We start from the raw sequence: 21,785 nt of genomic DNA, 5'->3' as shown, positions 1-21,785 counted from the left end.
ACAAAAAACTCGCAATAGAAAACACGTCACGCCTATTGTTAATCCCATCGGTTAGTTGACGTGAGAATCGGAAAAGAAGAATGCGAAGTGAACTTACAGACAACGTTCTATTCTTTTTATACTTTCTTTTTTAGTTGACGCGAGAATCGGAAAAGAAGAATGCGAAGTGAACTTACAGACAACGTTCTATTCTTTTTATACTTTCTTTTTTAGTTGACGCGAGAATCGGAAAAGAAGAATGCGAAGTGAACTTACATACAACGTTCTATTCTTTTTATACTTTCTCTCAAAAACTACAACGTTTTGCCTATAAATGAACATATACGTTGCGACTTATTTTTCTTGCGTCACCTAGCGACAAGCTAACGTCACGCCAAGCGCGACAGATGCATGCGTCCTGCGCCAGACAGGCCACCGAAGCCAGCGAGGGCGGTTGCGCATGTAAACTTCGCTTGTTCGGCGACCCGTATCTTTTGGATGTAGCATGTTTGTTGGGCTCCCGGCGTTTTCTGGCGTCCCTTCTGCGTTTCGGCACGGCACCGTTGAAACTACTGCACTAGGGAAAGGTGAGAAATTTTGTTTGACAGTCTGCAACGCATTTCAAGCAATTTTAGCTTTCAAGGTACGGAACCGAGACTTGTGACGCAGTTAGTCAAGAACAGCTTGGCCGCCCTGGGGCAGTTAATTTGAGGTAATTACTCGTACTGCGAGATGTCTGCGACGCTTTCTATGAGCCCCAACATTATAATAACTTATTTCGGTAGTTTTTGGGCACGCTTGCCGCGCCCAGCTTTATGACGCAGTCACCGAAGAGTACCTCGGCCGTGTGATGCAGTTTTGCTTGTGTTGAACCTTACCGGGACATGTTATGGCACTTTCTCTGACCAGTTAGTGAAACGCAGTTAGCGAAAAGCAGCTCGGCAGTGTGCCGCAGTTTCGCATGTACTGAATCTTACTGGGACAAATTCGTGACGCATTGTCTGACCCCGAAAATTACTGTAATTAATTTCGTTGCTTACTGGGATACTTCTGAGGCACGCTCGCCGCGCCTGGATTTGTGACGCAGTTGGCAAAAAAGCAAGCCGACTGTGGTGACAGTTACTTTGGCGTATACTGAATCTTAGTGAGACAAGTTTGTAACGCTTTCTATGGCCCCGCAACATATACTTTCTTTCGGTACTCACGATTGTCTAAGAAGCGACGAGCGATTTGCCAAGAGTGATAACACTGGCGTGTGTTGCTTGCGCCGGCAGAACTCGCCACAGATAATGCCGAGGAGCTCGAAAACCAAGAACTTAAACATTGTCTTCTGAACGACTGAAAACAGGCTTTGCACCCACGCATTTCTTTTGAGTGCGAGTAGAAGGCATTCTGCGAGCGTCTAGCCTGGTATGACTGGCAGCCTGTGTTGTGGCTACCTCTGTATGTAGCGTACTATCGCGTCGGCTTAGGCCAAGTTGTTTTGGAAACGAGCAGTCACCCGTGCATTTGTGCTCTTAAAGTGCAGGAAGTAATTCCCGGGAATGGGGGAACGCTTAGAAATCAGATGCTTCAATGGCTTGCAATGAGTCGGGTAATTTCGACGCCATGTACGTAAAAGCGGATTGCTTTTGTTAGTAATGTCGCCCATTCACACTTTCACGTGTTCCCCCCTCTACACGCAGTATTGCTATAATGTCTAAATACCAAAATGACGCATGCTTGTAATTTATTTTTTTCAGCTGATGCCGTCCGGTGCAGCTTCGTATGAGAACTGCTACTGCGTACCTGGTGCCACAGCGTTAGATAAAGGCACAAAAAGCCCGGAACGAGCATTTAGAGCGAAGTAAACAGCTCATTTGATGATGATGATGGCCTCATGTTATGACTCATACCCACACTGGGGGATTGGCCAAGAATTGCGTGCTGAAAGGATTACCTATTCTTTTGGAGCGTTACAAGTTCGATGAGAAAAAAAGGAAACATACAAATTCAAACACATTACAAGAGAACAATGAAAATGTTATTCGTTTTGTTGATTGTATGTAACTGCAAACGGCATCAATCCCCTGGTACAAGGCGTTCTTCGTCTATTTTATGAAATTGGCACAGATTCTATGGAGGCTTGTAAAGATGGCTCGCAATAATTTTAATTAAACTACCACGCACTAATACCTAGCGCGATTGACCTGCAAAAGGAAAAAAGAGGGCGCAGCCAGCGCAGCGCGTGCCAGCCGGTATTCAAAACGCACGCGATCAAAACCGAAACCGGGAAAGTTAATCCATTCCGTTTGATACGCTACAGTATATTCGTCCGCTGGGCTTTGTGAGTGTCCGATCTTGTCGAATGTCTTTCTCTAGGGTATCGGTCTCATCCACACCGGTTCCACTTAAAATAGGCAGTCTGGACAGTGCATCTGGAACCTAGATTTGAGATCCCTTCCTATATCTCAAGTCGTAGCGATAAGAAGCCAAGATTAAAGCTCATCCTTGCATGCGAGCGGTCGCCAAAAATGGAACCTACTTCCGTGGTCCTAAGACGCCTATCAACGGTTGATGGTCCATGAACAACGTGAATGCCCGCCCATATACATAGCGATGAAATTTCCTGAGGGCAGAGATTTTTGCCAGTGCTCCTCGCTCGATCTGGGCATATTGATCTGTGGTCTGGAGTCCTGGATGCAAAAGGAACGAGTTTTTCTGCACCATCTGGGAGTACGCGAAAAAGAACCGCGCCAAGCCCATACTGCGACGCATCACAGCTTAGAGCTAGGGGCTGCTTCGGATCACAGTAAGCAAGTGCCGGACTGGTGGGAGCAAGTTCTTCGTTCCTCGAAACGCGAGAGCGCATTTGCTGGTCCAATTCGAACGCTTGCCCTTCTTCAGCAGCGCGTAGAGCGGTGCAATCACGGTTGCCATGTGCGACAGGAACTAAGAGTAGAATATTACCATTTCAAGGAAAGACCACTTCTGTACCACTCATATAGGTTTGGGTGCATCCTTTATCACCCATACTTTCGATTCCAATGGCTTGATTCTTTCCGCTGAAATTACGGGGCCTAGGTAGCGAACTTCGCTACAACAGAGCTTGCATTTTTCCATGCGCAGCGTCACATTGTTATCCTGTAAACGTGGCAACACCTCTTCCAGCTTTTGCCGACAGTCGTCAGCACTCGCACCCCCAATTATGACATCAATGTAACACCCTACTTGAAGGATGCCTTTGAGAATCCCGTCCATGAGCAACTGGAATATAGCCGGAGCAATTGCAATGCTATAAAGGAGCTGCTGGTATTGGCAAAGACCTTGGTGTGCGTTCACGGTTAAAATCACTTTCGCATCTTCGTTAAGTTCTACTTGCTGGTAAGCGGTAGCAAGTTGAAGAACACAGAATAGGTTTGAGCCTGCTAAAGTTGCGGACAAATCTTCTTGCAACGAAAGAGGGTAATGCTCAGTCAGAAGCGCAGGGTTTACCGTGACCTTGTAGTCGCCACACAGCCGTACTTTTGCGCCCACATCCTTTGGTACCCCCACCACCACCACCAATGGGGTTGCCTAGTCACTTCTGGTGACTTCTTTCAATACCCCAGTTCGTTATAAGGCGTCGAGCTCTTCAGACACAGCTTGCTTCGATGCAAAATGCACAGGACGGGCCTTTCAAAATACTGGCTTGCTGTTTGGCTTCAAATGAATTTGTGCTTTGTAGCCCACTATGAACCCTACCTGCGGTGAAAACACTACCTCAAATTTCTTCTTTAGTTCATCCACGGCATCGTCTTGCTCTACAGCTCGAACTTCTTGCCAGTTCAATTTAAGCTTTCTCAACCAGTTGAGACCAAGCCGACATGGCAACCTTTTTCCACCGTCATCTACTGTCAGCACAGGTAAAATATCAGTTTGATCACCGTGCTTGACTCGCACGTTCACTTATCCCACGACTGGCACCAGTTCCCCCGTGCATGTCCTTAATGGAATAGTTCCTTTCTTGATAGTCAGTTGTGGAAATTTGTGCTGAAAAGCAGACTTCACCATGACGGAAACCCCCGCGTCTGCCTTTGCCATTCCATCCGAACAGTGACATAGTACGCCGAATTATTAATCGCCATACTGTAAATTTCTTGTTCTTCGTCCGAACCGTCTGTCGGGCTATTATTGCATTCAGTGCCTTCGTTCTGCCTGTGCGCTGTCTGCACATTGCTCTCATTTGACCTTGCTCACCGCAAATATGGCACTTATACTTGTGATACCGGCAACTTTCCGCCGTATGACGTTTACTGCAACGGAAACACTCTAGTCTCGATAGCGATTCTTGACTCGATAGCGGTTCCTAGCTTGAGTGCCTTGCCTCAGAACATAAAACTTCTACTCCGGAGCGCCTTTGTGAACTACCTTGGTTGTCTTCTAACGTCATTTGCCGGGGCTGTGTGGAGGCTAGTTCAGGTTTAACGCGATTTAGCACGCCTTGTCGAACGTCAGCTCTTCAGCTGAAGACAGCTCCCGCTGCGTATCGGCTCAGCATAGCTGGGCGACTAGCCTGTCTCTAACCTCTTCGTCTATAAATTTGCCAAACTCGCAACTTCTGGCCAGCTGCTTCGGCTGAACCACAAGTTCGGTTACTCTCTCTTGCTCAAGTTGCATTCTCCAGTTAAATCGGCACCTTTCCGCTATCACGGTTTTTCAGGGACTGTAGCGACTTTCCACCAGAACCGTTACCTCGTTATACGTTCCGCTTGATGGGAAATGTGGTATTAGCAGGTTCTTCAATACCTCATACACTCGGGGACAATCAACAATACAGCTAGCTTCTTACGTTAAGCAATCTCATTTGCCGAGACTTAAAGCTCAAATCTTTGCAAGTAAGACAGAAAGCTATGGCTTCTTTCATCAAAAATTAAAGTTTTTCCACCTTCGCCATTGCAGCGCCCGCCACGCAGTAGTCCTCAGCAGCAACCGAAGAAGCAAGTGGCAAGCCGCCCCGATCCAATCTTCGTCGCCACTGTAGTGGACTGCGGCAACCGAGAAGCCGTCCTCCAAAAACAAGTGGCCGATGCAGAACAAGGAATCAGAGTTTATTCTTATGACGCGCTTTTTATAGGCAGCAGTTGCTTATCCGCTGCTGATATCAGTGCATGTGATGACGAAGCAGCGCGTCATGCACTTGACGTTATTACAGAAACTACTTAAAACAGTAACGAAATTAGTCACAATAACCTTTGGGTCAGAGAAATCGCCACAAACTTGTCTCAGTATTAATTACACGTGAGACACTGTGGCACCACGGTGAGCTACTTTTTGCTAACGGCGTATTTTTGAGCCCCTCGGATTGCAAAAATAACCTAAATAATGAGGGAAACCCGCACCACCAAGGTATAGCAAGTTTAAGCCAATCAAAATTAAATGAAGAGGGGTAGAACCCAGAATGTAATTTGAGGAAAAGCCAATTGTTAAAAGAAAAAGAAAACCGAGGTAAGCCGACAGAAAATGTATATTATTACAGATAGGGGACAGGAAGGAATGTCGGAATATCTGTCTGCATTGGCTTATGGCGTGTGACGTCTCGTGTTTCGTCCAATTATTTATTAGCCCACTGAGCATGAGGAAAAACAGCAAAAAAAAAGGAAAATGAGGAAGAGAGAATTAGGGCGGCAGAAGAGGGCAGGGCCAGAGGAGGCTTACGGGTCCAGCAGGATTCCGGACATCAGGAGCAGAGCTTTGGGTAGACTGGACTGCACAAGCCTGAAGGCATACTGGCGTGTAATAGGCTCCTCTAGACAGAACGCAGTGGTATCCTCTTGAAGGCCCGTGGGATGGCGTACTTTCCGTACATGTGACCGGGGGTCTCCAGTAGGTGTGACTTTACGTCCGGTATCATAAGCATAGTGCAGTCCACTTGACTGCAGCTCGACTGAAGATCTGCAATAGACCTGAAAAAGTCGCAAGCAGGTTCAGTAGGGGCATCTTGCACACAGGCAGGGAATGAAGGAAAAACTAAAGGGCCGAGTCAAGAAAACAGCCATTCCGTCTATAGTGTCCCCGGAGACAAGCTCCACCTTGGTTGGAATAACTAAGGACACTATAGAGCGAAAGGCGAAGGGCAAGGTGTGAGGGATATGGAATGGACACAGGGAAAAAGGAGAGAGAAAGGAAGCCGTTGAAGAAATAAGGGATGGTTGTAGAAAAAAATTAGGAGGAGTCCGGGAAAGTGAACGATGAAATGATGCGATAAAAACGAATGAGAAGTGCCCGCTTTCTTTGATCGGTAAGAAAGGAGGGGTAAAGATCAGGTGTTACGGTAGTGGGGTGATCCTCTTTGAGGAGATTAGCAATGTGAGAAGTAAGAGGACAATCGTTGAAGTAATGGAGCAAGTCTGTGCAAGGATTGCCACAGGCACAGTTACTGTGGGATAAAAGGTGAAATCGGAAATAGAAAGGGAAGCGGCCATGAGCGGTGATGAGGTAAACAGTGGGTCTTTTCGGTGGGAAGAAAGGGGGAATGCGAGTGACGTTCTTTATCCACTTAAAAAGTCCAGTGTCGCTGTTCTCTCGCGTCCAGTGAGCATTCGACTGGGCGAAGGAACAGGCACGCATCTTGGATTTTATGGATGAGGGAGTTGCAAAGAGAAATCGAGAAACACCATGGGAGGCGGCGGAGTTAGCGAGGAAGTCCGCCATCTCGTTGCCGTCGATGCCCTGATGTGCCGGTACATGGAAGACACACCCGTCGCCGGGTAGAGATGAAGTGAAGGAGCTTCTTGATGTCCCTGACAGAGGTATTGGATGATTTGAAAGTGTTCAATGCAGTGAGCATGGACAAGCAGTCAGTGTAAATGTGTAGAGGGATGAAATGGGGCAAAGTCCGTATATAGGCTAGTGCCTCCAGTAAAGCAACTGTTTCGGTGGCATAAGAGGAAGTGGCACCAAAAAGTTTTTTTCCAACTTTAGTGATGTGGCCTGTTGGACTATAAAGTATGAAAGCGGCTCCAGGAGACTGGGAAGTGTAGGAGCCGTCGGTATACAGGTGGTACGCCGGCATAGTGGTAACATAGGGTGCCTCTTGAAGTCGAAGGTGGTAATGGGAAAAACGATATTTAAGGCTTGGATGACAGTCCCAAGGATTCATAGGGTAGTGAACAAGCGACGGATTGTAGGAGTCAGGGCCATAAAAGGTAAGGCCCTTGAGTACAAATAAAGAGAAGTGTGCGTTTAGGCGGTCTAGTTCAATGTGGAGCGGTGGTGTGTTAGCCAAAACCTGAAGCGACGAGGTACGCGTCGTACGAAAAGCACCGGTGATTGGAAGAAGTGTACGTTGGATAGAGGAAATGCTGTTTTATGCGAAGCATATTACTAGAGCTCAACCCAGCTCCTCAGGCGCGGCGGTGTCGCCTTCAATACCACGTGACACCGTGACGTCACGACAGAGGAGAAACGGGGCTCCAACTCGCGCCGTCGCTCGCGGCGTCGCCTTCAAGGCTGACCACGTGACACCGTGACGTCACGACAGAGGAGAAACGGGGCTCCAACTCGCGCCGTCGCTCGCGGCGGTATATAAGCAGCTGCGCTTGTTTCTAGGTGGCTTTGGCTCAACTCTTGCAAGATGGGCTGGGTGGGAATCAAACCAGGGTCTCCGGAGTGTGAGACGGAGACGCTACCACTGAGCCACGAGTACTTTTTTTTTCACTGAGCCACGAGTTTTTTTTTTATTTCCTTTTTTTTACATAGCAGGTACCATGCACGGAAGCGTTCTTTCTTCACAGCTTTTCTAACACACACACACATACACAGAATTGCACATCTATATAAGTATTCATCTTTGCTGCAGGCGCTTCTGCCACACCTGCCATCGCTTGCTAAACTCATCTTCGCCGCCCAGCAGCGAACTTGTATACGAAAAAGCATCACAAGAGTGCGTCCACACAGGTTTTGCGTTTTCTAGTGCTAGGACGTAATCAGTTCGGGATCTCCAAATTGCATACAAACCTAGCAATAACGGGGTTTCCACACTGTTGTTATTTTTGTCATCTTCCAGTGTCACATATTTTACGTTATCCCAATTTGGGTATATCTGCACGTCAAACACAATTCGTATGTTGTGCCAAAATAGTACTGCATTTGTACAAAACAAAAATACGTGCTGCAACGATTCTGGATAGGGACAGAGCGGGCAGTCCGTTGACCACGGCACGAAGAAACCCTTGTTACGTAGCCATGTTTTTACAGGTAGAACTTCGACATGTAACCTAACAAAGAAATCCTTAATCGCTGTTTTTACAGGATATTTTGGTAGACGCTTGAAAACGTCAGACTCCAGCTGGCTTCCAACTCGAGACCGATATAGGGGTGGTGGGAATAGCATATCTATGGTGTTCCAGTACAGACTCTTCCGTTTTACATTTTTTAGGTACTCTTGAGGAAAACGCTGCTCGAAGAAGCGAGCTGCCTGCTCCACCTCCCTGTAGAATTTTAGGGTGCGGGCTCGTGGGACTCCTTGGGCACCTTCGATCCACTCGCTTAAGTACCCCCCTCCTAATTGTTTGAAAGAATGACGTATAATATGATGGGTTTGGTTTTTGAAAAAAAGGTACCTGTGAACTTTGAGTTTTACCTCTACGTTTACCAGCCCTAGGCCTCCTTTTGCCTTACTTAATAAATTACTGCGCCTCATGCGCTCAAACCGTGACTCCCAAATATATGTTGCACAAAATCTATGCACTCGATTCACCTGAGCCGGCAAACAGGGCATCACCTGCGCTGAGTACCATATAGCTGGAAAGAACACAGTGTTACATACAAAGGTTCTGTTCATAAGCGGGACCTTTCTCCCATGCCACTGTTGCACTTTTGCGTCGAGGGTACCACTTCGAATTGTATTTTGTCCATTCTGTAGGTTGGCAGAATTAAAACACACACCGAGGTAGCTGATGATTTCAGACGTCCACTTCACCTCTAGGAAGGTGGTGGGTTTTAAGTCCCAGGCACCTAGCCATGCACCCGCGCACTTTTCTCGATTCACTTTAGCAGCAGAAACTTTACAAAAGTCCATGACATGCTGCACTCCTTGGCGGATTTCCTCTCTGGAGACACCCACAAGCGTAAGGTCGTCGGCGTAGGCGAGGACTTTCAGAGAAGTATCTGCGAAACTGAAGCCTGTTGCTGTCGTTCAGAATTGTTCGGCACAAGGGTTCTAAGTACAGAGCAAAAAGAACTGGTGACATGGGGCATCCTTGCCTAACGGATCTGTTGAGCTGTATGGTGGGAGTTGTTTGTCCGTTGATTACCAGTCGCGTCGTCACTTGTCTGTAGCAGACACCAATATATTTTAGAAGTCGGTCCCCAATGTTGCAGGCCTTAAGCAAGTTGAAGAGAAAGTCATGCATTACTCTATCGAAAGCCTTGCTCAGATCCACTTGCAAAACCGCTGCCCTGGATCCACCAATGGAGGTAGCTTCGCACAGTATCCTCATAGCATGCAGGTTATCACTGATGCGACGTCCTTTGATGCCATAAGATTGATGGTTGCCTATAACTGATCCGAGGGCAAAGTCCAGCCGTCTAGCTATAATTTTAGCAAGTATTTTGTAATCAGTCGTTAAAAGACTAATGGGGCGGAAATCGCTCACTGTCGGCACTTGCCTTGAATGCTTCTTTGGCAGTAAGACAGTAAGACCTCGTCGCATAGATGGCGGCAGTAATCCTCGTTTCAAAATGTCATCGTACACGTCGCGTAATATTGGGACTAATTCCGGTGAAAATTTCTTGTAAAAGGCAGTGCTGAGTCCATCTACTCCTGGCGATTTTCTTGGTTTTAGCTTCTGTATGGCCCATTCTATTTCGCTTTCTGATATACACTCATCCGTTTGCGGTTTTGTCTCGTCATCTATGCAGTTTAATGTTGAGGCATACTTTTGCAAGAGTTCACGGTCGCATGTGTTACTTCCGTACTCGAAGAGGTCTTTGTATGCTTGAGTGAAGGCAGTCTCGATGTCATTCTGTGATTTGAGAATACTGTCCCCGATCTGTATTGCTTCTATTCTGTTTTTCATGCCGCGCTGTCTTTCTTTTGTCTTGAAAATCTTGAGCGGTTCCTCATCTCTCTGCTGTGATTCCGTCCTAGCCCGGATCATAGCGCCTTTATATTCCTTCTCCAAGATTGACAGCAGCTGGCCTTTGCACTCTTTGATATCTTCTGTGAGGGTACCCGGGTGACAGTTCTCGGCTTCGATTAGATTTTTGAGAGTTCGTATCAAGCTCAACTTTTCGCTCTTCTTCAGTGCTGATTTTTCCTGTCCTTTTGCAAGTAGAAACATCTTACATTCTTCCTTTATCTCTTCCCACAATATCGCGTCTACCTTTCCTCCTTTCGTTTTTTCCTTGATTAGATTCTTAATGCTGCCGAATATTTCTTTGTCATCCAGCAGACTCTCATTCAGCTTCCACAACTGCCACTCTTTGTGCCTCTTTCTTGTTATTTCCTTTTCTTCAAATATGGCTGTGACAAATGCATGATCTGAGACTGCAACAGGTTGCACTTTATAACGCACGTTGTACGATGAGAGGTCACTAGACACGTAAAACCGATCAAGCCTTGAATGACAGTCCCCTTGCCAATGTGTAAAACCGTCATTATCTCCTGGCGCAAGCTCGGTAACATCTTGCAAGTCATAGTCTCTCAAAAGCTTCCTGAGCTCTGCTAGGCTGGTATCTGGAGATCGCTTTTTCGAACAGTCTGAAGCACGTAAAACACAATTAAAGTCTCCGGCAAATATGGTACGGCATGGTGAGTCAAGATACTGCCTCAGGCCTGAAAAGAATTCTTTTCGTAGCGGTGCGTCATTCGGAGCATGAATGGAAACAAGCTTGTATGGTTCATTCCGGTATATCAAATCCACACTACATACACGGCCGTTTCGGCCCTTGTCCCACTCGGGGTACACTAGTACCGCTGAGTGTTTCTTTACCAAAACTGCCGTCCCTCCACTGTAACCACAGGCAGGCGAAAAATGAAACGAGTAATGGTTGCGAACAAAGTGGTCCATTTCTTGCAACTGCACACTCGATGAAAGTTTTGTCTCCTGAATAAACGCAATGTCAACATTTTCTTGCAGTAGCAGATTTAGAAACCACTGCTTCCTCCTGCGTGCGACCAAGCTCGCGCAGTTAAAGGTTGCTAGCTTTAAGTAAGCCATAGTGATAAAACTGCCGATACTCCGGCCAATGATGCATACCTTTGAGGCGTGATCCTTACAGGTCACAAGGAGCGCTTGTGACGTTTTTCTACGGGCGGTATCCGAGGAGCCGTGGTAACACGGTTCCTCTTCATGGCTGCTTTCGATTTTACTTTTTGCACCATGCTTCTCATCTCTGTAATGCTTCCTGATGTGCCTTCATCCTCGTCCGAACCAAGCTCAGGCATCCTTGTAGCCCTATTGCTTGCGTCCTCCGGCTCAGACTCCAGGGAATGGTACGCCTCTGGCGTCTCCGCTTCCGTTGGAAGGTACGGGGCTTCAGACGCCGCTGGCGTCTTGGGACGTTCCGCTCCTAAGTCCTCAATCTCTGCTTCTGTCGCAGATATTGCGTCGTCAGACGCCACGGGCGTCTCCGGGCGTTCTGGTTCTGCTGGGTAGCTCACTTTAGACGCCATCGGCGACTCCACAGGCACTGAAGGGCACGGAACTTGAAACACTACACTGCACTTTTCTCCGGGCTCCCCTGAGATTTTATCCGTTGTTACAGAGACAACAGGTGATACAGCCTTCACTGGAGAGTCGGCCTCAGCTTCTTTTTGCGTGGTTGGTGTTGCAGGCTCAGGCACCCACGAGGAAAGATTAATGTTACGAGGCTGTAAAGTTTCTACAGCTTCATCCTCGTCCATGGGCGCATCTGTGTCGTCGTTCTCGCAGTCTTCCCGTGTCATGGTAGCGTAAGTTTTACTGCAGTCGTCAGCTTCATGACCAAATTTGCGGCATGCAGAACACCGCGGGATACGACAATCCTTTCTTATATGGCCCGATTTCTTACATCTCAGACACAGGGGTGGTCGTCCAGGCACAATTACAAGAGTGTTGCTGCCCTGAATACGAATCTGATGCGGAAGCGATTCGACAGTAAATCCGTGTTTCAGTCTCAAAATCACCGACCTAGATGAGGTTTGCGCTCCCTTGAATTTTCCAGTCAGCCACGTTTCTATACTCATTTCTTCAATTTTCCCATATGGTTCCAACGCTTTTCGCACGGCGTCGTCACTGATATGGTAAGGAAGCCAGTGAAGTTTGACTCTCACCTGACTGTCGTTGGGATCGATGACAAGGCATCTTTTACCTTTGATGCGCAGTTCCTTTGCATCTACGAGCACTTGTTTTGCGGCCATGGAATATGTCGTTAGCGCCCAGACATGATTCATCTGGTAGGCACCGATCGACGCTACATCCTTGACTACTTGTAGGCGCTCAATTTCTTCTTCGAAATCGTTGATTCGGTAGGGCCTCGCAGACACATCACAATGAAGAAATACAGTGTTCAGGGAAGCGTTTCCAGTTGGCAGTTGGGGCAGAATAACCTTGTAATCCTCAGCAGATACAGTAGAACCACGGCCTGAAGCCGCTGACACCGCTCGGAGAGAGCACATGATCCCAGCGTCCGACGCGCACGAGAGCCGACGAAGGAATGCTGAGCCACGAGTACGATGCTTCAAAGCGGTACAAAAGCGCCTCTAGTGAATGCGGTGTTGCCTTAGAAACGAGCTGTTTCTAAGGCTCAGGCGTGCGTCGCTTGCTCAGGCGCACATTTCGTTGCCGCGCCGAACGCTGCGTTGCTCGACGCTCACCGCGTCCAATGCGGGGCGCGTAGTCGCTGCGCCGTAGCCCATTGTCTTACACCCCTTGGCGGGTCGACGGGAACGCTGTCGTGTTCCACTCTTGAAGGCGAAGCAGAGTAACGCATGAGTTGTTTCTTCGTCTAGCCGAACCAAATATAGCCAAGCAACAGCAGTTCACCAGGCTAAACAGTGGTTCAACAACTAAAATAAAGGCTAGTATGCTTCGCATCCTGGGCTTAACCTTAGCTAAGCCACAGCCATTTTTTTTAGACTGTGAAGTAGGAAAGGTTGGCCACCAGACAGGAGAAGCATATGTGATGGACGGAAGTAGAACCTGATTATAGAGGAGACGGAGAGCGGATGGGGGCATCGAATAATGCATTCGAAGGAACAGGAGAAGGCGGGAAGAGAGAAGGTCTGCTTTAGTACGGAGATATGTTAAGTGAGCGTTAAAGGTGAGATGGGTGTCAAAGATGACGCCAAGAATTTTAAAACTCGACTGTAATTGGAGGGGAAAGCTGTTAAAGCGAACGATTGGAAGACGGGTGCGTGAAGAGGAAGCAGAGTGACTATTGGGGAAGTAAAGAAAGGAGGATTTGTCGGTACTGATTGCGAGTTTGGTGCGCTGTGCCCAGGTCGAAATAAGATTAAGAGTGAGAGCTACCTTCGATTCTAAAGCGCGACGATTGCCTGCAGAGAGCACTATGACAGTGTCATCTGCATAAGCCTGCGCAACCACGTCCGGGGGAAAGGGGAGGTCAAGCAATCCGTAGATGACAATGTTCCACAGCAGCGGACTGAGTGGTGACCCTTGAGGGCTGCCCAAAGTAGGCGTAGCAGACACCTGACCTGCCTGCGATCTTGACGTGCCGCACCCGTCAAAACGCCGGGTGCGGCCACCGTGCCTCAAAAGTACCATAATATCAAACGAAATTACAATAATGCTGGGGGTAAGAGAGAGCGCCAGAAACTTGCCCCAGTAAGATTCGCTCTGCACGCGAAACTAACTAAATCACCACAGCCGAGCTGCTTTTCACTGTGTCACAAGGCCGGGTGCGACGAACGTGCCGAAAAAGTAAGGAAATAAGTTACAATAATGTCGGAGCACTTAGAAAGCTTCGCAAACATGTCCCAGTGCGATTCAGTACACACCAAGTTAACTGACCACAACAGCCGAGCTGTTTTTCACTAACTGCGGCACAAAGCTCGGGGGACGGGCAGTGCGCCCAAATTGCTTGAAATACTACGCAGGCTGACAAACACAATTTGTCACCTTGCTGTAGTCCAATACCGCAATGGTGCCGTTTCGAAGGGAAGAAGGAAAGCAAGCATATGCTGGGAGAAAAAAAAAACCCGTTTTATAAAAAAAATTTGAGAATTGTATATACTAAAGCGTCATCATTGTTTGGCTCGTCTGTGACTTCGTTTTAACAGGGGAGTTGTTTAAGCTTTTAGTTCCGCCGTGGAGCATTACAAGAAAACTCAGCCCAGCTGTGCGCCACCTCGTGTGGCCTAGCATTCATCTGCGAGAGCACCGAGTCACGTAACCTCCTCGCACCTCACGTGCGTAGGGCGGAGTCGTGACGTCACATGAGAGTAAAAGGTCGGGCCAGCGCTGCGGTACACCTCTCGCCTCCTCTACTCCGTGCGTACGTGCTGCTGCCATGGTAAGACCGAAGAAGCGGCTTACCAGGAAGAGCGTCACACTGCCAAGCGAGAAGCGATGCGTTCCGGAACACCGCGCCGAAGCTGCGGCTGAGAAGAGGCGACTCCGAGTCTAGGATCCCAAGTTTCAGTCTAGGGAATGCGAGAGTCGGCGCCTGAACGTTCGACGTCGCCAAGAAAGCGATCCTGGCCTGCGACTGCTCGAAAACTTCCAGCGTCAAGCCCGCCGAGACAACAATTTAGCCAAGCCTACCATAACATAAAAAAACCTAGAAACGACTTAGCCAAGCCTACTAACAACTTAGCAAAACCTAGCATAACCTCGCAAAACCTACACACAACTTAGGCAAGCCACATGAAAACGCGCCAAGAATCTCCATGCCCAGGCTTGCTCGCTAGGTGTTCATAACTCGAAGGATGCTCAGCAGCGTTCAATTCAACATTGAGCCACCCCAAATTTTCAAGTAGGGCCACACTCAAATGAAAAGTTGGCCTACCCCCAAATTGATGTAGACACACCCCCAAAGTTTAGAAGGCTCACTCGCAAATTGTAGTTGGCCCACCCCCAGATTTCAAATTGGTCCACCCCCAGTGTTCATGTTGGCCTACCCGCTAGTGTAACTTGGCCTAGCCCCAGATTTCAAGTTGGTCCAAACTCAAATTTTCGTGCCATTGCTCGCGCGTTCATCGTCGTCTTCTTCAATAGCTGGCTGGCTCTATGTGGAAAGCGATCGTCTTACGCGAAGGAAGGAAGAAAGGACGGACAGTTTTCGCGTTGGGTGACCACAGAAATGCTTGCGCATTTAAAATAAGGCGGATCGCCTAACAGGCGCACGCTTACATACGCAGCCGGCCTCGCTAATTTCGGTGGCGTATCTGGCGCATGGGTCATGCACGCGAGTGCATCGGTCGCGTCATTGGCTTCTAATTGGTAACGCAAGAAAAATAAGTCGCAATGTATAAATTCATTGATACGCAAAACGTTTAAAATTTTCGCCGGAAACAATTACAAAATTTAGTGCCCTTCCACTCTGTGAAGGAGGATAACCAGCGAAGCTGTATTGGCAGGACTATATTGACAACTACATTGATATATATGATTATTGCAATATTGATTGAATAAAGACACATACACGTAACTTCATGTTTGTTATCGTCTTTATTTTGTCTCATTCGTTACCACAGTCCCATTGCTTTGTGGTCGCTGTGGTACACCGCGATCGGTTGTACTGCTATGCTAGACACGCTCTTGCCAAAGGTTAAATCTATACACGGCCGGTGACACGTGGTCGGCACGTTGACGTCCGTGTAGCACTCATTTTCCAGCACGAAGCATACAATCCACAGGCCGTCGTCGCAGAAGAGCTGAAAAAGGGGCGCTTGCCCAAGTGCACGCGCACTTTCCCAGCCCTTCCCGCGACGAACAAGCGAGCGAGATTCGACAGTTCGTCCCCTCCCCTACTTCTTGTACCTCCCTCTCCACTTGCCTGCCCGAAGAAAGACTAGATTCAGAGCGACTACCGCGACTGATTTTTGTCAACATCTGAGACACACTTTTTCCGGGTCCTAGCCATAGACAGCTTCGATGTAAAAAAATCATTTACGCAGAAACTCTTCTGGGAGTTGTCTAACTATGCGTAAGGATTCTACGACTTGCTCATCTCCTCACAGCCCGGTGTCATTATCAATGTTATGAAACTTCATACGACTGGCATAGATGACAGCGCTACAGCCACACGAACTTGAAATTGATGAGGTAAGCAAGCAAATTACTGCAGGTGGCAGCGTCACGTGCTCTGATGACGTTCCGATCATTATAAGCTGGTATCGCTCTTTGCCGCCTTATCCATCCGCGTCGAACCATTGCGCGCCGCGCAGACCATATCCTGAACCTGATCTGCGATGCAGACATAGTGTGCAGACTCCTGATAGCTTCGAGCACTATGTTGTCGCCGCTTCGCGCTGCAGAGAGACGTGCGGGCCCACCTTAAGGCGAAAGCCTTAGGTGTCTATGTGGGCGGGTGACCTTGGCGAAACTGCGCCGTGATGAAAAATGGCCGACGCCGAAAAGAGCGAAAGCACACCAAAAATGCTCGGATTGACGTCACATTTCTCAGGAAAGTTCCTGTAAACAAAGTAAACTAGTGGCTTTGATAAGAAAATTTGCCACTTTTCGATCTGTGTACATATGTATATATATTCTGAGTATCTCCAAGCGACGGCCAACGACATTACCTTGGTTCCGTCCAGCTACGCTACAATTTCATATATTTAAACCCTGCTGCTTGATAGTTGGGACACCCTGTATATACATTTTGAAAAGCTAAAGTGTCACTGAAAGGTGTTTTATGCTGTTCCTATGTTTGTGTAGCATTGCTGACTGATCATTTATGTTGTCTGAATGTTCCATACTGGGCCAGTGCAACGCAGATTTTATATCAACAAACGTTCTTGACGCAATAGAGAGGAGGCATCAATTTCTTAAAGTACACATATATTACGTATAAAAGAAGATCCGCAGCAAAGTTCGATGAAGGGAACTCTGGATTTAGTATACAAATATCCAAGGTATCAGGATGCTAAATGTATAAATTGCAGTGCCTTTATTGAGAAAACCAGCTTAGCAGTTTTGTACCAAAATGTACGTGCTCTTCATAAAATATTGGGAATAATATAAGGTCTCCAATGTCGTGAGGCCCATTTTCGAACTACCTGGAGCAGAGAAAAAAATGTGCAGTGCAGTTTCTTCCCATGGAGAGACCCATGTGATAGAACTCCCCCCCCCCCCCCCCCCCCCCGGCACGAGAGATACAACAAACCAGTAAATCTAAACGGTGGTAACGTCGCGTAGTGAGAAGTTACCGGTGGATGGTAGTAGGCCTTTGCAAAAGGTGGTGGTGGTGAAAACTTCATTTTTGCCCAGCAAGTTAACAGGGTGGCGGAAAAATCTTTTTTTCCAGCCAGTGGATAATCAGTGGTGAGTATTACGCAGTCACATCACGAGGTGAGGACATTCGTAATTTACCACAGCGAAGCCTCCCGCCGGATGATTTTCTCGAAGCCTGCAGCAAGAAATGGATGCAGAAATATTTTTTTTTGGCACAAACAACACACATTTGTGGACTGATAGCCATCCTAAAGAGATTTTTTCCCTGAAATTTTCATCGTGCAACCAGAAATGCAACGGAATGCATCGTGTATTCCGTGGCTGCCTATGCTGGGGACGCGCTTCTTTTGCCTCTACCAATATGGCCGCTGCGGCTTCACTTGCTCTCGTAGGCAGCGGCAGATACTGCCACTCCAGAAGGTTCATATAACCTCTTTGGTTTGGAGCCCCCCATCTATGGAGTCGCCTCAGCGGGATTGTAATCTCGAAGGACATGCAGGGAAGAGTTAAGGTAGAGGAAGTTCACTATAGATGGCAGGACGTACTTGTCGGCGGGATGCTTTACCATCTCGTTTCCTAGGAAAAAAAATTAGACGGGAACTTATAGAGTATATTAGAATACGGTAACGGGAACTCAGTCACTGCGCTCGTTTCGCTACGGTGGCTAGATGCGATAGTTTCGCTACCACGCCAGTAGTGGTTAATTACATAAATAGACCTGTTTGAATTTCGCGCTTGTGACTTGAAAGATCCTTGTGACATTATATATTGTAGTTTATCTTACCAAACCTTTAAGCATTCATAGTTTTCTAAACATATTTTTTGTAGTCCCACCTAATTGCGAAGTGTTGCATTTTTAATGCAATGCAGTACTTGGTTGAAAATGACCAATTCCACAAATTAATACCACAAATTAATAAGTGATTTGAAGCCATAAGGACGAGATTTAATCCAATCCATGTACAGCCTACCATTTCCATGCTGATTGAACATCCATACTTGAAGTTGCTATCGCGGCGTACCACAGCAACCACGAAGCTATGATCACTGTGGTAACGAGTGAGGGAAAATAAAGACGATAACAACCACGAAGTTACGTGTATGTGTCTGTATTCAATCGGTATAGCAATAACCATATATATCACTATAGTTGTCAATAAAGCACTAATATTTTTTGCCATAGTGGTTAGTTGGGGACTTAGTTAAGAGCGCTTCATTAAACGGAAGAGAAATCACCAGACATATAACAGGCGTCTCACTTGCGCCCTGTGTATTCGTTGTGCTAGTTAATCTAGCCTTTGTCGCGTTTTGCTCCGAAGGCCTGGCGACAGGGATGTCAAACGATTTCACAGATTACAATTATAGTGCCCGCATGCCTGGTAATCGATGAGCATTCCGTGCGGCTAATTTACTGCAGAGGAAGAAGCCGGCTAGGGGAGCTCATGTTTCTTGATAGGGATTCTGCCCAAATGCCGAATTCTGCCCAATAATTGTTTTGTAGTGTGGGCACATGTACAAGGCTTTTGCTTAGATATATCGATTCAACCATAGTTTGTTATTTCTAATAAATGAAAAAGAAAGAAGCACGTGCATTCTCCTTTGAGGGCATATCTTTGTTCTTAGGTTATAATCGTAGCGTTTCAACTATGAACATGTGGGGAAGACGTAATCAGTGATGGGTTATGTAAACATAGTGCGGACTCCATGACACACACACGCACGCACGCACGCACGCACGCACACGCACACGCACACAAGTGTCACTATCCTATGGAAGTCTTGTCAATAAAGTTGTTATTCAATCGTTCTAACAGACTTTCCTCACGGGACCACTTCAGACCAACACTACAAATAAAAATAAAAGGAAATGACAACCGCACATGGCGACAATAAAGTTTCGACTATAAATAAGAATTTATGAAATTTCTGGCTTTTAAAGCCTGATGCAAAGAGAGTCCACTGTACATTAGATCTCAGTGGTCAGCAGTGCTGAACTCTGCTTCACTTAGGTAATCTCCATTCAGGTACTGGTTTCTGGTGCTTGTACTGCTCCTATGATTGATTGCAGCTATATACTGTCACTCAATCGCGTCCCTAGAGCTCGAGACACGGCTGTGGTTGACACTTCGCCCTCGCTAGCCTCGATATCTCTTCCGAGGCGCTACACAGCATTTCCCGGCTTATCTCACCCGCCGGGCTGGAAGCAGACGGAACTGATTGCAGACGGCTGGCGCGAACGCGTCCTGCGTACCCGCCATCCACTCAGCGCATACAACATACACAGCCCTAACAAGCCCGTTTGGTATGGTTTCTAGGCGTCGTCTTTGCCCGCGAAAAACACGGTGCACTTACGCTGAAGAAAGCACGGTGCGCTGTACTTGTGCCGAGCTCCATACGGAATTATGACTCCTACGCGATTGATCGTGTTTGTGCGTGCAGTGCTACGTTAACCCTTGAGGAAGTGGGAGGTGCCATGTAAACAGTCTGCCGGATGACGTCTGCTTGTTCGGCGGTGGCTTTCAGCATAACCGCTTTACGGATTCGTCTTGGCGTGTTTGAAAGCGGTGAGAAATCATTCTTTTTTCTTTTCCGCTTCCTATCTGTGTTTTTTGTGACTACTTCTCTGGTTATATGTGTGCTCTATATATAGCAGCATGCGTCAACCACCAACTGTGCCTGCTACGACGCATACAGATGTCAGTTGCCTCGGCCGAGTTCAAAGTTATTCGAGAAATGCGCCGAACATTTGCTTCAGTCGACGTGGGTGTCAACGGCGCACAAATGCTGTCTACAGTAAGAAACCCGTCCAATCTTTTTGCTGTTAGGTGCTCAAACGACTCTTCACGGAAGTTTCTGAAGTACTGGCAGGAGCAGCATGCAGTCTATTACCAACTCCTCCAAGAATAAATTGAAATGCGGTTGCTTGATTTCGTCATTATGTACTATATTGCGAAAGTTAAAACAAATCACCTGAAAGACCATATATAACAATAAGCACGAACATTGAATGATGAAGACCACAAAGTATGACGATTCTTCGGGCGGTTCGTGGAAGGCGCGTGGTCCACAACCGGTAACACAAATTGCATTTATGCTGGTACCGTACGGTGCAGTGCGATTCACATGCGCCCTCTGGTTGGCGAAACGAGTAGCCAGGGGCTGATGACATGCAACAGCGCGTTGGCAGCCTCGTGTGCTATCGACCAGCAAAATTTTATTCTTATTCTTATTAGTTAGCTCGAGTGGTTCGCATGTGCTGGCATCCGCACTTCGATTTGCAGATATGACGTCTGTTGAGAGTTGGCAACCGTTCGGCAGAGCAAAGCTGTTCGAAGTCGGCAACTATCGCCAACAGCAGACGACACTGGTATATTTTTGACGATGTGGGTTCAAGTTTCCGCGTCGTGGCGAAAACTAAGCTCTTGCGCTGTCACACTCTGCACTGCATCTGTTGTTTGACGCGGTGACCCACGTTTGGAGCACTGTGCAGTCATCTTACCTGCGCTGCTTTTTCTTTTATTTATATATTTTTACCGCATAACGTTGCAACGACATGCATCGCTATATACTCGATTGTGTCCGGCACGATGGCGCACTTTTTGTAGGTGTGCAAGCGAAAGCTTGCAAGAACGCGCGTGAACACAAACACGCACGCGTACTTAAGCCAATCAACCAGGGGTCTGTTGCAGCAACAGCAAAGCACGCTGAAGCACCGTGGCGTTATTTATTAAGGCACCGCTACACAGATGGTTCTATTATCACGGAATACAGCTGTGTAGATCCACAACTCCCTTCTCTTTATCACCAAGCACGCGTGTGAAAAACTACAGCTTGTTGATTTACTTGCACTTTATAATTGTTGCTCACATTTTTTTAGTTGCTGTCAAGTTAATAGTGAGCCTACAGTTGATTGCATGATGTAATATGGCAGCGCACTTCGAAACAATGACGTAGCACGGAATGAACAAACACGAGCGCTGTGTGACACATACAAAGAGCTAGTACTTGTTCATTCGGTGTTACGTCATTGTATCGAAGTGCGCTGCATATTACATCATGAATAACCTACTAGCCCACCAGCACGTCTTAAGCCATTGATTACAATTGATCATGACATACATAAAAATGATATGTATGCATGATAGTTACTTTAGGCAGAGGTGCTTATCAGATATGTTTTCAAGAGCAGAATGTTTGCATGAAAAGAAATAGTAACTTATATTGCTGAAGACACCACACGTAGGCGTGAAATCGCCTAAAGGTTACATTTCTTGTTCGTGCTAAAATGTTCCTGCAAATAGAAGTATTGTTATCTCATTCATTCCTTAAGCGATGACAGATGTTAATGGGGGCATACAAGGCAGTAATGTCCATGTGAAAAGGCCCGAGTGGCCAATCTGCTGCCCCTTCACTATTTATCCATACCTCTATCGACATTTAAAC

At 47.2% G+C, this 21,785-nt stretch overlaps 2 protein-coding genes across 4 annotated transcripts in view; one reads left to right on the top strand and one right to left on the bottom strand.

Moving 5' to 3' along the window:
• The first annotated feature begins 448 nt into the window (after nt 1–448).
• Nucleotides 449–21,785, top strand: part of LOC126545489 (E3 ubiquitin-protein ligase MIB2-like) — a 107,425-nt gene continuing 86,088 nt past the window's right edge. The window contains exon 1 of one of the 3 annotated variants that reach the window (XM_055062102.2): nt 449–566. The gene's annotated coding sequence lies outside the window, so the exon portion shown is untranslated. Of the gene's footprint in view, nt 567–19,558; nt 19,907–21,785 lie in introns of those variants that run through there. The other 2 variants (XM_055062105.1, XM_050193383.3) reach the window with 2 other exon arrangements.
• Nucleotides 11,225–12,603, bottom strand: LOC126545519 (uncharacterized). Its single transcript, XM_050193432.3, has one exon. It carries the CDS (start codon nt 12,599–12,601, stop codon nt 11,225–11,227), a length of 1,377 nt encoding a protein of 458 aa, XP_050049389.1. The 5' UTR covers nt 12,602–12,603.

Source organism: Dermacentor andersoni, chromosome 3 (genome assembly GCF_023375885.2).
Source record: "Dermacentor andersoni chromosome 3, qqDerAnde1_hic_scaffold, whole genome shotgun sequence".
Lineage (NCBI taxonomy): Eukaryota > Metazoa > Arthropoda > Arachnida > Ixodida > Ixodidae > Dermacentor > Dermacentor andersoni.
This window is presented reverse-complemented; position numbering and strand designations above follow the sequence as displayed.

What these genes read in the sequence shown, in the direction of transcription:
- LOC126545519 (XM_050193432.3), bottom strand. Translation starts at nt 12,601, where the DNA reads ATGTGCTCTCTCCGAGCGGTGTCAGCGGCTTCAGGCCGTGGTTCTACT.